The following is a 16,544-nucleotide window of genomic DNA, read 5'->3' as shown; positions in this document are numbered from 1 at the left end:
CAGAGATACCATTCTAGAAACTGGAATCGCCACAGAAGATTACTGCCCTTCTTAAGAATTTCATTTTCAGGTTAGAGTTTTTTGTTTTGTTTTGTTTTGTTTTCCTCAGCATGGAGCTGGTTCCCTTTGTAAATTTCCCAGAAATTTTATCATTTATTCATTATTCCATTCAACAAATAATTATAGAGCTTCCATAGGTATAAAGCAAGCAGAGATTGCTTTTACTTTAGCCAGTGCTTCATAGTATTTGTGCCACCAGAAAATAAAAAAATCACGAGTCACACAATTAACAGACCCCCTGAAAAGCCAGCAACTCCATCTCTCTGTGATTGTGAGCTGTAGATGGTAGAGGGCAGGCAGCCCACTTTCTACCATTTTTCTTCACAGAACTATTAACAGCCCATCTTTCAGAAATGTTATTTAAATTAGAATGGCTCCTGGAAGGGAAGACTATTTGGGGAGGAATATAAAGTGTGTTGGCTGAAAATACCCAATCAATAAACACTGAGGTCTATTGATAGCATATACACCATTCCCTGCCATTTGGATATGGATTTCAGAAATTTGTGACAGCCAATGAAAAAGTTTAAATATCTATGGCACATGTGTTTATTATGGAAATATGCCACCATGATTCATAAACAGAGACTATGGATCCTTAAACATTGTTCCAGAAAAGCCTGAAGTTAAACCAAGCAAGATGGAAAAATTCATGAACATGCAACAGCTGTTAAAAGTAATTATAATATTGGATCTTGATATGAGAGAGCAAAAGAAATACAACTTTTTACAGATGCAAGATTCTCTCTGACAAACATTTGTTGTGGTTGGGACCAGGAAAGAGAATAGAGATAGACAATTTTTTTCTGCATAATTTTTGAGTCATAAATTATGAATTATGCTTTAACAGATAAGGCAGAGAAGAAATTAATTTAGGAGATGAGATCCACTGTACAATTCAGAGAATGGTTTTATTTTCATTTGGGGGGAAAATTATACTTTTGATGTTCGGCTTTATCAAACATCTTTCTTTGAATGAAATGAATGGCAATTTCTCCCTACTTCCCTGAGGAGTCAAGGAAAGATGTTCACGCCAAAGTTCAGAGGGTAAATTAACAACACTGTCCCAGCCGTCTGGAAAAGTGTTGTCCTGCAGAATCTCCTATGGTGATGGAAACGTTCTATATATGCACCATCCGATATGGTAGGCGCTGTCCATATGAGGCTTTTCAACACTTCAAATCTGGCTAGTTTGGCATAGGAACTTAATTTTCATTTAGCTTTCAATTCCAATGACACCACGTAGTTAGTGGTTACAGTGCTGGGCAGTAGAGTCTAGAGGATACCTCTGGTCTCTTCCCTTTCTCTCAGCCAATTAGGCCAGGCAGCTGGGGTTTATTTTTCGTACATTGTCCCTGAGAAACCTTACCCTTTGCTAACTTAGCCAGAGAAGGGCTCTAAGCAAGGCTCATGGGAGCCTGTTTGAGCAAATATACACATTAATAGGATTAAAAAAAAAACCAGGAAACAGCAAAGATCAGCCTCCCAGCCCCCTTTGCCAATTCATGTGTCTCCCTGAAGTCAGGTATGTTTCTCTGGTGCTTTGTCAGGGACCTCATTCAAAATGATTCAAATGGTTTCACTATCCACAACTTTGCATGTTCTGAAGGAAAGTAAAGAAGGAGTTCAGTGAGAGCATTTAGACAAGGAGAACCTGAAAAACACTGAGGCAGAATATAGGAAGAATTGTGTGTGAGGAGGAACTCTGCATGGAGACAGATATGAAAGAAAAACAAACCCCAGCAGAATTTTTGATTACAGAGAATAAAGAAATGTACTTTGGCATCACATAAAACTCTTCCTTGCTTATCGCGGAATGCAAGATTACTAATACAAGTCCCCGAAGTAATCAATTATTTCCCGACTCCATTCCACAGTTTCACTTAGTTTACTAGAGGACACCTTCTGATGGTCCCTTTTACCTATTTATTATTTGTTGATGTATTTCTTTATCTAAACGTAGCTCTAAAAAGTCAGAAATTTAAGAGACGCTCAATTTTAATGACATCCCTTGAGAAGGGAAAGAATCAGGTTCTGATGCACGATGCCTTGCCTATGGAGATACTGGAAACTTTTGAACTAGAGTAACTTTTTGTCAATAGCATTTCAGTGGCAAGGATTGTTTTCCACATAAGCACATACCTGGAGGAGCAGATCAGAAGTTGGTCTGATTCGCTGTTGGAACAGGATGCTTAACGTTCGATTCTGTTGTTCCAAATCAAACACTCTTGTTTTCAACTTTACACATTCCTCCCTTAGATCCTACAACAAACACAGTGAAAGAAGAAAAAAATCTGTAACTGAAAGACACTTTTGCATATTATAACCATATTTTATCTGATATTTCAGACACATTAGTATAAAAATAGTATTTTTATTCTTCAAAGCCCCCGGGGAATAAATCACACATGTTTTCTCCCATAGCCCATTGTCTGATAGAATTATTATGTGCAGAGAAGACCAATTTAAAAAAAAAAGTACCTTGGAATCAGAAGTGCATTAATCTAGCATGCTATTTTTGAAGATGGTAAATGTTAGCGATATAAAGTCAATTTGAGTTTCCACCTATATATTTTGCCTTTTCACTGTCTTCATAAAAGCAGTCATAAAGCACAAACCACAAGGACAATAATGTTTTGCAGTGAATAGAGATTTGATGAACTAAAGAAACCATCACTTTTGATAGAGCCTTTCACTGTCATTTGTGGAAACAAGTTGAAATTTTCAACGCTGGGGCTAATAGAGCCAGTGATGCATTTAGACAGAGAGAAGCAATTCTGAAATGAAAGCTTTAAAAGGCCACTTGAAACCTGCTCATGCTCTGAACTGGTGGATTTCCATGTATTTGCGGTGGTTCATCTTGGTGCTGGGGAAGAAGTAGACTAGCCATACCTGGGCATCCTTCTGGAGCACTTCTTTCGAAGAGTTCAAAGACCACAGAGACATTTTCCCCAACTTTCATGAGGGAGGCTGTAACACAGGAGCCTTAGGATTCTCCAGAATCCACCAAGGATGTGCCTTCCAAACTCACTTGTGATAAAGACACTTGTAGTACTTGTCCACAAGTACTCTCTTGGATGGGGTTCAAGAAAGACCAAGGAGAACGATGCCCCAGTTCAAAGTTCTTCAAAAGCTGATCCTTTTCTACATGTCAAACCTGATCTTTCCCTACTTTCAAGTTTTTTAAAAAGGTTTCTGCTCTTGCCATTTAAAGAACAACGGTCTGCTTGTTGTTCCCAAAACCTCTGTGCATTCCTGCCATCCTCCCCCCTCCCCACCCCGCCATCATGGTCCCTTCTCAAGCCCCTCCTCCGTCTAGTCCAACTTTGGCATTTTGACTGATGTCCACCTTAAAATGTATCTGTCTCCTCTCTGACACTTTTATCTGGCATCCCGCAAAGACCATTCCTTTTCCTGAACTCCAATAAGCCCTCAATGCCTCTTACAGGGCATTTAGCATACACTACTCTGTACTGATTTTATCTTTCATGCTCTGAACTTACCTTGTCAATTACATGGCACGTTCCTCAAAGGCAAGCATAAGAAGATACCCTAACAATCAACAACACAAGCAGATTGTTCTTACACTCTTTTATTCCATCACCTGGCAAAACACCACATATAGTAGGAACTTAATAAACTGTGTGATTATTTTGTTAAACGGGATGGTGATGATGATGACAAGTCCCATTCCCTAGTGGTAGTGTGATTGAGGCTCTAAGTTTCTCAGCACTTCCAGTTTGTGGATCTATATATTTTGATGTGGGGCAGCTTCAGGACTTACTTAAGACTCTGCAAGCAAGACAGAGCTCGAGACTACAGCTCTGAACCCCAAGCCCTAAAGAGAGGTGAGTGGGCCTGTCCATAACCTTGTGTGAAGCCAGACAGATTCAGCTTCTGAGGTGTTACCAGAGCCTCATTATATCCAGATTACATATCATTGATTCTACTTACAAAGGGCAAGGAAATAGGCTATGGTGAGGCTCACCACACAGCTTATTTAAATGGGTAGAGTTTTTTAGTTAAATGGGTAGAGTTTATGCATAGGATGTCTCCAACTGATTGCTACCTACAAATGCAGAGCATAGAAGAGAAATGTCATGTTCAGAATGAGGCACCTGAGTCCAAGATCTAGGAGGGCAGCAGCTGCCAAAGGCAGGGGCAGAAGTGTGTGTGTGAGCGTGAGCACATATGCCATTTGGCAGAGGCCACTTTGGGGGCCTAGGCACTGCTCACAATAAAAGGCCAAACTTGTTTCCTTTATTTAGAATTCAGCCTCTGTCTGTGTCACACTTACTCTACTTTTTGTTCCTAGCATGCATATAATTCTCCCTGCCCCCAAACACTAATTGTTTTCAGTACTGCTAATTAAGTAATTGATAAAACCTGACTGTGAGGTAAATAAATATTCATAGTACCTGTTGGGTGGGAAAACATAATCATTCTCATTTGCAGATGAAGAAATGGGAGAAGTATGTACGTGTGGGGTTGCAAGGAGAAAGGAGACCTGGAAGGAAAAGCACTGATGATTTTTGCAGCAAAACTGAGATAACTTGAAAGAGTTCTTCAGATGGGTAAAAAAAAAAAGAATAAAGAATAAAAGAAAAAAAATCAATATACTCTATAGAGATTTTTTTGTACAGTTGCCCAAATTTCAATGGCTATGATGGTTACTTAAGATGGTAAAAGTTCAGGGCGCCTGGGTGGCTCAGTTGGTTAAGCGACTGCCTTCGGCTTGGGTCATGATCCTGGAGTCCTGGGATCGAGTCCCGCATCGGGCTCCCTGCTCGGCGAGGAGTCTGCTTCTCCCTCTGACCCTCTTCCTTCTCGTGCTTTCTATCTCTCATTCTCTCTCTCAAATAAATAAATAAAATCTTAAAAAAAAAATTAAAAATAAAAGATGGTAAAAGTTCATTTAGCAGGAACACAATTTATTGACCTTGAGAAATGATCATCACTCTTGGCTCATCTAGATCAGCACATGGCAGAGGAGGAAATGGAAAGCTTTAGGGATGTGACTCTGGTCTTACAATTACTGACCAACAGAATTGAGCTGCTCTGAGAATCTGTAGACATTAAAGAATCAGTGCCTGTGTTGTTCTAATATTCTCGCTCTCTTTACTCAAGCTGTGGATAGTAAGGGATGTCAGACAGTGATCAGCCCAAGAAACTGTATTCAAAACCACGCATGCGTGCCCATGTGCACACACATAAGCACAACCAGACTGGGCGGATAGAGAGAGAGAGAGAGAAAAACAGCAATTTCTCTGACCACTATAGTGAGACCTCGGCAGAGGGTGAGAGCCAGCTGTCTGCGTCCTGGGTGCTTACAACAAGAACCCATTGACATAAAGTAGCATATGACACATGGAGGCTGTCTACAAGCACCGTTATTGTGACCCTGACAGTGATAGAGGTGAGACCTAGACCACCCTTCCCAAGGAAGGTGTTAAGAAACCAATGAGCTCTCTTCTTAAGATGCCATCATTGGCTCACTGAGGAGACTGGGTCATCTGTTCTCTCTCACATCCTTCTTTTTCTTTTTTTCCTAGTACATCTCAGACCCCAGGAGGAAGACCCCTCCGCCCCTGCAAATACAGGGTTGTGTCTTCTGCAATAAAAAAGAGACCTGATTTTATCAGGGGGGAAACAAAGCCAACAGTTTGACTACATTTAATCTCATATAAGAAAGCACAGTGGCTTCAAGAAAATAGCAGACCTGTTTTCCTTGCAATCTGCCCATCACTATCAGTTGGAAACAGAATATGGGATTAAAGCTGAAGGTGAGGGCAAAATATACTGAGCAACATGATACACTGGTCTGAAAGACCCTGTGCGTCTTCATGATCTCAAACCATAGCTTCCCTGAGTATCCATGCATTGTAATCCTGGCAAGTTTCATCTGCTCTGGGGCTAAAGAAGATTCTGGATCTACTGTTGTCTAGTACCTATGAGTACAGTTGCTTCAGTGCATTTAGAACTAAACTGTTCCCTGCTGACGTCAGTCTAATAAACTGTTGATTGCTTAGAAGCTGGACATATAGTGACATCACTGTACTATTGATGAAAACTATTTAAATCTGATTTTATTATGTAAAACTGATATAATAGTGATAAAACTATTTTAAAGATTTTATTTATTTATTTGACAGAGAGAGACACAGCGAGAGAGGGAACATAAGCAGGGGGAGTGGGAGAGGGAGAAGCAGGCTTCCCACTGAGCAGGGAGCCCGATGTGGGACTCGATCCCAGGACCCTGGGATCATGACCTGAGCCGAAGGCAGACGCTTAACGACTGAGCCACCCAGGCGCCCATGATAAAACTATTTTAGACGCAAGGCATATCATGGGAATACACCAGACTGGGAGTTAGGGGGTCTGAACTCTGGTCCTTCTTACCCACATGACTTTGAGGATGTAACTTATCCTGGTTTTGCCTTAGTTCCTTGATCTGTAAACTGAGCTACTATACAAAACAGAACTTCAAGAGAATGCATGTCTCAGCTGCTTCATGAGATGGCTTTTCCAATGCCACCTCATTCCTTCCCCGAAGCTTAATGGCCACCATACCCACCAGTTTCTCCTTGTAACATTCCTTCTCAGTGGCTGTCACTGATACAGTCCTTTCTTTGCCAAGGATGCTAAGACTCATGTAAAATGAAAAGCCATCTCTCAGACTCACCAAAGGCCTCAATGTGAAATATCTAAAAGGCAAGGCAGGTAACAAATCTGTGCCTGAATCAGGCCAGCCCTAATGAACGGGAAGTGGTTAGTCCTGTGGTGAACTGAATACTGCAAGCCTTCATCCCAAACACCTTTGGATTAAAACATTTTTTTTTTTTAAAGATTTTACTTATTTGACAGAGACACAGCGAGAGAAGGAACACAAGCAGGGGGAGTGGGAGAGGGAGAAGCAGGCTTCCTGCGGAACAGGGAGCCCGATGCGGGGCTCGATCCCAGGACCCTGGGATCAATACCTCAGCTGAAGGCAGACGTTTAACGACTGAGCCACCCAGGCACCCTTAAAACATTTTTAATCTGGGTGGTGGCTAAACAAGTTTATGTAATCATTGTAAATTAAGCCCATTATCGAACCTGGTTGACAATCTCAGGATTAAATGCTCACTAAGGTCCTCAGCAACTGTGAAATTCTGGGGTTCAAAATCAGACAGATTCTGAGAAAGCTTGACTCCAGATTCAGAGTCAGTTTTGACTACACACATGTCAGATCCTGAATATTTTTCTTGCTAGCCAGGACTGGCAATGTTTCCAGAAGTTTTAAGAAATCCATTGGCTCCCTTGCCCTTTTGTTCTATTTCCTGCGGTCATATCTAATGATTGGATTTCAATCCATCTGTTGATTTCCACAGCCTCATCTCTGCCAGCTGAACTACAGTAGGGGAAAAACAGTAAATGATCGAAGGGGATTGTGGAGGCTGAACATTGCAAAGGGAAGATTTGGTGTGCGGCAACCCTAGGTTGAACATAGAGGCTTTTGCCACTTCTTGCCATCAGCGCTATGGGAACACTGTTTTCTCAGTCCCATCTTACGGAGTTGCAGTGAGAACAAAATGACTTGGTGCATTTAAAGTGCTGGACATTGAGTCTGACTCCTCGTAACATACACAGCAAAGATAAACAGACCCTTTTCCGGGAACTGGACCCTACACACACCATTGCCACTGAGTGGACACGGGTGGCCCGAATGCCCCTCCACAAGGGAAATGTGTAGAAGTTTGGAGTTCTTTCAGCTACAAGCTACAAAACTGTACTCTGCTCCTATCTGGTTGCTGCATTGCTGGATTCTACCATATGGAGCCTTATTCCATGTTGGTAAAGAAAAAACACCATATAAATATTGACTGGGTTATCCTAAAGAACATTCAGACAAAGCTGAAGTTGATATGCTGAAAAATGACTAAAGAATAAAAGGTTTTCTTCCAAGTTTGATGATAGGGGCAAAAAAAAAAAAAAAAAACAAAAACCCAAAAGCAAAAACAAAAATAAAACACCAAAAAAACCACAGTAAAGAACCTAGGACAGTTACATTTTCAATGAGTGTAATTGACTTAATGAAGATAAAATATATTTCAGACAAAAATATGAGTTTGGCCTGAATTATTGATTTCATTTGCACACCTATGATTTGGAGTCATAAATGGAAGTGAGCTGGGTTTAATATTGTCACTTTAGCTGTACTGATCTAAAGGAGGGACAATCTGCTGTCTTAAGGGAATCCACAGGTTTCTGAGATAAATTGAATTACTTGACTAGGACAGTATATGTACATTTAACAGAAAACGATAAGTTCATGGAAATAAATTTTTTTTTATCAGTATTGGGCGAAAGAAGTACACTCTGTTATTTCGAGATGCTTATCTGGGCCAGTTCATGATATGCCAAAAAAATGCTTTTTTTGTTGCTCATGGCAGATTTGCTTTGTGTCTTAACAAACGATATATTCTAAAACGGTTATGACTGTAATTTCACCTCAAAAAAATTTTTTTTTGTGACTTGGATAAATCACTCAAAATTTCTGCTTTCACTCTGTGCCAGCTATATCCCTCTTTAGAATTCGTTTTCTTATCTGCATTTGGAGTACATTTTATTTCCTGTATTGTGCTCTTAATTAAAAAGAAATTTGAGTCTTCCTGTAGCGATTTTATGGTCCCTATAAAAACTGGGAGGTACATGTTTCTGCAGAACATGATTCTTTTGGAATCTCTGAAAATCCTGGCATCTCTTCCTGCCCCAGAGTGTCCCTGAGGTATGCTATCTCATACAGTAGCATGTCTTTCTGTGTCTTACTGCTTAACTGTACCAAGGTAGATTTATCCGTTTACTAGTTATTACTTGGATTTGTGTACCTACTTTTTGCGGCTGACCTGAAGGGTCCCATTTTCCTTTATATTGTACCAGATAGCTTCCTTGTCTCTTTCCTGAGGCACCATTAAAAAAAGACAGGCATGAGAAGTTCTCGACAGTTACACACAGGGCTGCAACAGTGATTCCTCCATTCCTTAAGTTTATAATTAAATGAGAATAGAGTTTCCAACAGGAGGAAAGCAAATGAAAAATTAAAGCCTTTGAAAAAGAAAAAAAAACATTTCAAATATGCTGTGACAGAAATTGTGAGATGCCTTTCAACATCCATTTCTCCCCTTCTCCTACAATACTATGAAAATCCATTTTCAGCTAGGCACCTACCCAGAATAAAGACTTCACTGTCAGCTTGGTTAGGTGTGGCTGTGTGACTTAAGGTCTGTTCAAGGAGATGTAAATGAGGAGGTAAGAAAGCTTTTGGAAGTCTCTCTTAAGGGGCAACTAGTGTGTGCCCTTTTGCTTCTTCATTTTCTTCAGTTTTTCCTCCTTCCCGATGGCTGGAATGTGGATGTGATGACTGGAGTGAGAGCAGCCATTTTGGACCATGAGGTGACCTTGGGAATGGAGGCTGCATCCCATAGCATAACAAGATAGAAACCAGAGACACCCAGGACCCCATGGACTTTATGGAGCAGAGTCGCCACAGCAACCCTATACTGCCTACCTGTAGATTTAGATATGAGAAAGAAATAGTATTTTAGCTTATTTAAGTCACTACTATTTTGGATCTCTGCTACTCACAATGGAACCTAATTCAACCTAATAGGTATAGTCAAATCTCTCTATTTATGTGATATCAATGTGAAACCTGAACCAGTTAAAATCATTTGAAACAGAAAGCATGATTTAACAAAAGTAGTTGAGGAGAAAATCTAGCAAAAATAGTATCACAACGCCTCTACAGTATAAATTAAAAATAATATTTCTTTAAGGATCTCCAATGAGAAGTGGTCAACCCCTAATAAAATTATTCTTAATTAAAAAATCAACATGTCATACAATATTTTGCTATCATTAGCTATGTGCTCCAGATTATGCCACATGATCTGAGATTTTCTTTTATAGAAAAAGTCTCCATCTCCCAGAGAGGTAATTCAGAACAAACAAAATCTGAAAGAACTAGAATTTAGTCTCTGAGAAACATTATAGAAAGTGATGGGAAAGTTTCAATAAGATGTACCAAAATAGCCAAATTTGGGCAATAACTTGCTTCTGCCCACTCTGGCACAATAATGTGATCTTATATTGTCTGAAGGCAGAATAGGGACATGGCCAAGGCATATGAATCTCATGCTCAAAAATTATTTGTTTTTATCCCTCAACTTTATTGAGGAATAACTGTATATATTTAAGTGTAAAATGTGATGAATTGATACACCTTACAAGGTGAAATGATCACCAAGATCAAGATAATTAACACATTCATATCTCACATTCTCACATCTTGTTTCTTTGTTTGTTTGGTGGTGAGAATGCTTAAGATCGACTGACAATACTGCCATTTGTTTTATATTTATCACAAACTGATTCCTCCAGGAACTGCTCCATGTGCTTCCTTTCATAGAATAACCACTGCAATTCTGGGAGGTGGGAACTGTTATCCCCACTCTATAGAAGAGGCACGAAGACCCAGAGAAATTAGATAACTTGCCTAACCTCAAAGACCTCTTCCTGAATTTTAGGTTTCTCTTAATCTCTCCATAAAAGGCTATTCATTTTATAGAAAGTGGAGGAATCCACCGACTTATAGAATATCCGCATTAACTAAATAAATGGGCCCCTGGAAATCTTTCATCTTCTGTTATTTTACCAAGAGTTTCAATCTTATGCTTCTATTGGTCACTGATGTTACTTTGTATGCCCATCTAAAACACACACAATTTTAACCTCAGTGAATAAACAGAAAAGTATTGCATCTATCAATCACAATTTCCTGGTTTGACAATATGAGTTCCAACCTATTCACATAAGTACCTTGAAAATAATAAGCCAGAAAGTGACCTACCTTTTGAGTGAGCAGAGCTTGAACAACTTGGTTGGCTACCTTTAAAAAATAAAGAAAAGAGTTGCCGTTTATAATAATGAGACTTTATACGCATGGACTGTAATTTACCAATACGTTTCCCACAGTTTATTCTACCTAATTAGCTCCTCATTTGCCTCTTTCCTCTCTGTGTAGAAGACCTGATTCTTTTCATAATAAGCCTATCCTTCTAGGTGATGTTTTGCTTTTTCCAAAGGTGACCTCGTTGCTAATTAAGATGGTTAGGTTGGGAAGATCATTCATACCTTGACTTCCACATTTCCATATTTGGAAAAATAATATCCTTTCATATGCAAAGTACTCCAAGATGGCTAAGAAATGATACAGTGTAAAACAGGATCCTAATTATCTGTACACAGTTTCTACACTTTGCTGATTTACAAGGTCCTTTGTCTCTCCTTCCTATTCTTTTGCTGTGTGACTATTTCACTACTTAAAATGACTTGGAATAGACATAGGTTTGAATGGTGGAGAATAAGAGCAGCTCATTGTTTTCTATATGCTCTGTTTATATCCTCCATGTTTTCATTTATGCCATCCTCTTGTCACTGCTACCTGTCGCAGAATCTGCTGGTTGTTTACTCTAACACCTGTTTTCCCCTAAGTAATGAACTCTGATTTTTTTTGGCTGGGTACATTTAAACACACTTCCCAGCTTTCCTTGTAGATAAGTGTCACTCTGTGACAAATTCCTAGCCAATGAGTTATAGGTCAACTTTTTTTCTTGATCTTATAGAAAGTCTTTAAGAAGAAGCCTCATTCTTTTTCCTCCTTTTCCTGTCTGGGATATAAAAGTGATGGCTGGAACCTCAGCAGCCACTTTGATAATGAAAGTAACATATTAAGTATTGTTGGATGGAAAAATAGGATGAGCTTGGTCCTGATGATGCAGGGAGTTTCACTGTCTATCTCTGAACTTCTGTGTGAAAGAGGAAAAAAAATCCACTGTTATTTTGAATTTCTTCCAATACACAATCAAATAGAATTTTTACTACTATATTAACACAATCTTGATTTTTTTCAGGTATCAGGCAGCTTGGGGCAGTAGGAGAAGCTAGGTCCCTCTCAGTGAAGGAGGTGAATCTTGATTAATCTAAACCAAACTTGGCAGCTCCATTCCCTTTCAGCAAATAGTTTAGGACAGGGCAATGTGGCACCATTCCAGCTAAGAACCACACATAAACCCAATAACATGTCCCTGGTATTTGCAAAGATCTGGGCCTTTTCTGGCATTTTCTCCAGATAACCACTCATCATTTCTCTATGTATTTGAGCTAAGATTTCTTTTTCATCTGCAGGTTTCAAAAACACTATACAGGAAGTCACTTATATAACTTCACTATACCCTTGAAACTATGTACCCATATGGCTACTCTTGATAAAATTAAGGTGGGCAGGTGAATTAAGTGGAATTTTTCAGCCAGTACATTAACTGTACACATTTAATATAATCACATTTAATATGATCACTGAAACTTACAGTATTAAAGACCAACTCAGAATATTTAAATGTCCTAGATTAGGTTACTTCTGTTCATTCATTTCTTCCTTCATTTATTGAATATAAATCTGTAGAGTATTTGTAAAGCTAGATGACTAAGATATGTTCCTTGGTTTCAGAGAGAATATAATTGGCAAGTATAACACGTGTGATAACACATAATCATCTTGGTAATTCTCACATTCAACCAAAGGCTGAGGGACATGCTTTCATCTTTTCATCTTGATAACCAATTTATTTTTGGTGATACTAAACTGTGTGTGCTTGTTTCCCTGTCTAGTATAGTGGAACAGATTAGGGTAAGAATGTTTTCATGGAGCTTAATTGTTTTTTCACTCAATATTGACAAAGTAGCACATCCTTAACGACAGTTGGCTACCAGTAAGTCTCATAGAAAATTAAAACACAGGCTTATCATCAACTGTGGCCAGGAGGCATTCACAGCACAAGCAATAAATGATTAAAATCAGATTACCTATAACTGATTAGTTGAACTGTAGGCTCAAGAGGTTTTTTTTTTTTCCTTTCCTTTCCAGAATCCTTTCCAAATTTACATTATTGACATTAAGCAAAGGAGAAAGACCTTTCATTGAAACAACTACAGTTTTGAAAAAAAAAAAAAAAAACTTGGACAGTACCTGATATAGTTTATTTATTTATTTGGAAGTCCAGCCCAAGTTAAAGAAACTTACCCAAGGAACGTCATAGACCAAAATAAACCATATTTCCCTTAACTGATGCCTTTTCTTTTCCCTTTATCAGTTGATTTATACATGATCCTAACAGTGATAAATGTTATTCAGCCATACAAATTGACCAATAGTGTCATCTTGAAAATCTTTCAGTTTTTAAACATTCATTCCAATTCGTAAGCACTGAAGATTTAAACGCTAACTATAGGTCATCTATTTTACTCTTGGCAAATTAAGAAAAAAACATACAACAGAAGAGGTCAACTATTCATACAGCTTGAATCAGGAACAATGTACCAAAATTAATTCATACCATAAATAATTTAATTCTTTTGGATCTCAAACTTTGGATTTGATTTACATTCTCATAGAACTCCCTAATATCAATATTTTCTTTTCTTCCCCCAACTGGTCCCTCACTTAAACCGGGCTGTGGAACAGTGGTCACATAAAATAGCTCTCTACATGATTTAACAGGAGACATAAATGAATAACCTAACTGTAACAGCCCGCAGGAGAAAATACGTTCTATCTTTGCAATCCGAGTATGTTGCCCTATAGGCTTATAGGCTCCATCTCTGACACAGCTCCTTCTGGCATATACTTTGGACTACTGTTCTACCTAATAATCGAACAAAGATACACGAATGCATTATTTCTTTACCTACTGACATGGGATAGTTTATATTACCCAGAAGGACTCGCAGGTCCTCTGCAGAAGAGCAGGCCAGTTTGTACAAATGCTTTCCTGGGTACTGTCTATAAGACAGTTTCCTGGGTTTCATCACTACTTTTAACAGCTAAGCTTCCCTGAAGCATCAATAGAACAGCTGTTTGGAGCCTGTGCCTGCAACCTCTAACAGGTTCACAACATGACCCCTGGAATGAGCCCCTGCCCTCATCAGAGAATTACACCCTTAGCACTTGGGTTGCAAATAATCACACACCCGCAGGTCCAGCTAATGAGAACAAATAACTTCCAGTGTCACCTGACAGCTTCCCTCACCAAAGAAAGGGAAAACAGCAGCTGGGCTGGGCCAGGGGGACTGGAGACAAGCAGAGCAAAGCCAACAGTCCTTAAGTCTTTGGCTTGTTTTACAATCTGCCTTAGGCTCTCTGCAGAGACCTCCCTCTTTTGCCTCTGGTGGGGCACGGTAGCAGGGGAGCCGGAGATGCCAAGGAGAGGGCCCAGGTATGTCTCTTTCCCTCTCCGTAAGAGTTCTCTCAGACAAGCCAGCTCCTCTGACACCTTGCTCACCTTGGACCCACACAAGTCTTTGTTCTTCTCCATCAGTCTTTGTGTGCCCACCTCCGGCCCCGCCCCCAGCACCCCCTGCACTCCCCTGGAAGCAGGTGGGCAGAGGGAAGAGAAGTCAGGGCTGCGGCTTTGTCTGTGTGTTTTTTGTTTTGTCTTGTTTTGTTTTCAGAAGAGTCCTTGAGGCTGAATGAGAAGCCACACCTGGGAGTTATTCTAAGAGGGAGCCAATTCTCACCCAATCCAGAGGAGAGCCAGGGCTGGGTCGAAGGTGGCAGTGTGAGGAACTCAAAAGGCACCAAGCTTCGACCGGGTCCTCCTGCCTCATAGTCTTGCTTTTATCCTTGCCTGTGCTGTTTTATCATGCAAAGCAACTGCCACACCAGCAAGCTCATTTAAAAACCGAATTGGAAAAGGACAAGTTTTGGAAAATGTGCTTTGGAGAAGTTTTCAATGCTTCTGAGTTTGGTTTATCATACTGAGGCAGCTGGGGACAAGGGAGAAGAGCATTGGGGCAGAATCACAAGAAGAACTTGGGTTCAAATGCTGCCTGTGTTGATGATACACTGATATGTATGGGGGTCGGGGAGCAGCTTGACTTGACTCATTTGTGATGTCGGGGAACTGGCTACCTCTCAGCTTGTGAAAAATGCAGGAGATGATAGATATAACCAGAGAAACCACCTTGGACAGTACCTGCTATAAAGCAGTCACCCCATTAAAGTTAAATCTGAATCTGAGTATTTGAACTTCAAAGAATAAAATGCACTTTGAAGTAACTAGTTAAGAAAGAATGGTTAGATGGGGCGCCTGGGTGGCTCAGTCGTTAAGCGTTTGCCTTCGGCTCAGGTCATGATCCCAGGGTCCCGGGATCGAGCCCCGCATCCGGCTCCCTGCTCTGTGGGGAGCCTGCTTCTCCCTCACCCTCTGCTTGCCTCTCTGCCTACTTGTGCTCTCCCTCTCTCTCTGTCAAATAAATAAATAAAATCTTAAAAAAAAAGAATGGTTTGAGAATAAGATATTTTATTTGTATAAGGATGAAGTGTGTGTGTGATATGCATGTATAAATATAAATCATTAAGCACCTATATTATTTATTTGCTCTGCAAAATATTGGGAGTGGGAGAAATTCATCAAACTATGTATGTGGGATCACAGGGAAAATTAATTGGGAAATTAATTTAGGGCTGACAATCTCCATTCATTCATTTAGTCATTCAACAAATACACATTAAATGCATAGTATGGGCCACCGATTGTGCTGGATATTGGAGAAATATGCTGAATAGAACACAGATGCTGCCTCATGGTGGTCAGAATCTAGAGCAGACACAAGAAGTCCATTATCTGTTGATTTCATGGTCCATTCATGAAATGGGCATTTGAAGCACATGAGAGCCACAAGCAAGATCATCAACTCCTATCTCCATTGATCAAGACGTTGCTTTTCAAGATTACTCAGGGCTCAGGTGAGGGACATACACTGAGAATGTCTGATGATTCCACAATCCAGTCTTGGATTATAGCATAGGAATCAGAGAGGAAGGTCAGAACTGTTCTTAACAACCTGTTTTTGCCTTTATTTAGCCTGTGGTAAGCCTGCTTTTTCCTCTCCCACTCCCCCTGCTTGTGTTCCCCCTCTCGCTGTGTCTCTCTGTCAAATAACTAAATAAAATCTTTAAAAACAAAACAAAACAAACAAACAAACAAACAAAAAAAGACAAAAGAAATTCTGGTGCTTTTTTTCTTTTCCTGAGCTACCTCCATTTCTTGCCTTTGTGCTCTGAAGAACACAGAGAAGTCAGAGAAGAACTCAAATCTGGCATCCTCATGGACCCTAAGGAACTCTGGCTCTACTCTGATGGTTTGAAGGGGAGGGCAGGTTCTCCAAATTCTGCATGCAGAAACTTTGCCAGGGAAATCTGGTAAACTGCCAATTTCTTCACCCTTCATTCTGCTTGAGAATAGCTGAGTGAGGTCTGAGAATCGGCATTTTTCTTTTCTGTGTTGATTTTATTTTTTTCTTTTTCAAGATTTTATTTAAATTCCAGTTAGTTATCATACACTGTAATATTAGCTTCAAGTATAGAATTTAGTGATTCATCACTT

The 16,544-nt window shown here is 39.8% G+C and overlaps 1 protein-coding gene across 5 annotated transcripts in view; it reads right to left on the bottom strand.

Moving 5' to 3' along the window:
- Positions 1-16,544, bottom strand: part of NCKAP5 (NCK associated protein 5) — a 965,493-nt gene that overhangs the window by 177,855 nt on the left and 771,094 nt on the right. For all 5 annotated transcript variants that reach the window (XM_073884776.1, XM_025857088.2, XM_073884781.1 and 2 more), the window contains 2 exons: positions 10,949-10,987; positions 2,203-2,322 (listed from right to left, as the gene is read on the bottom strand). In XM_073884776.1, coding sequence (XP_073740877.1) covers positions 2,203-2,322; positions 10,949-10,987 — 159 coding nt within the window. The remainder of the gene's footprint in view (positions 1-2,202; positions 2,323-10,948; positions 10,988-16,544) is intronic.

The sequence above is a fragment of the Callorhinus ursinus genome, unplaced genomic scaffold (assembly GCF_003265705.2).
Source record: "Callorhinus ursinus isolate GAN/ISIS: 27379988/994484 unplaced genomic scaffold, GSC_fseal_2.0 scaffold2, whole genome shotgun sequence".
NCBI classification, from domain to species: Eukaryota; Metazoa; Chordata; class Mammalia; order Carnivora; family Otariidae; genus Callorhinus; species Callorhinus ursinus.
This window is presented reverse-complemented; position numbering and strand designations above follow the sequence as displayed.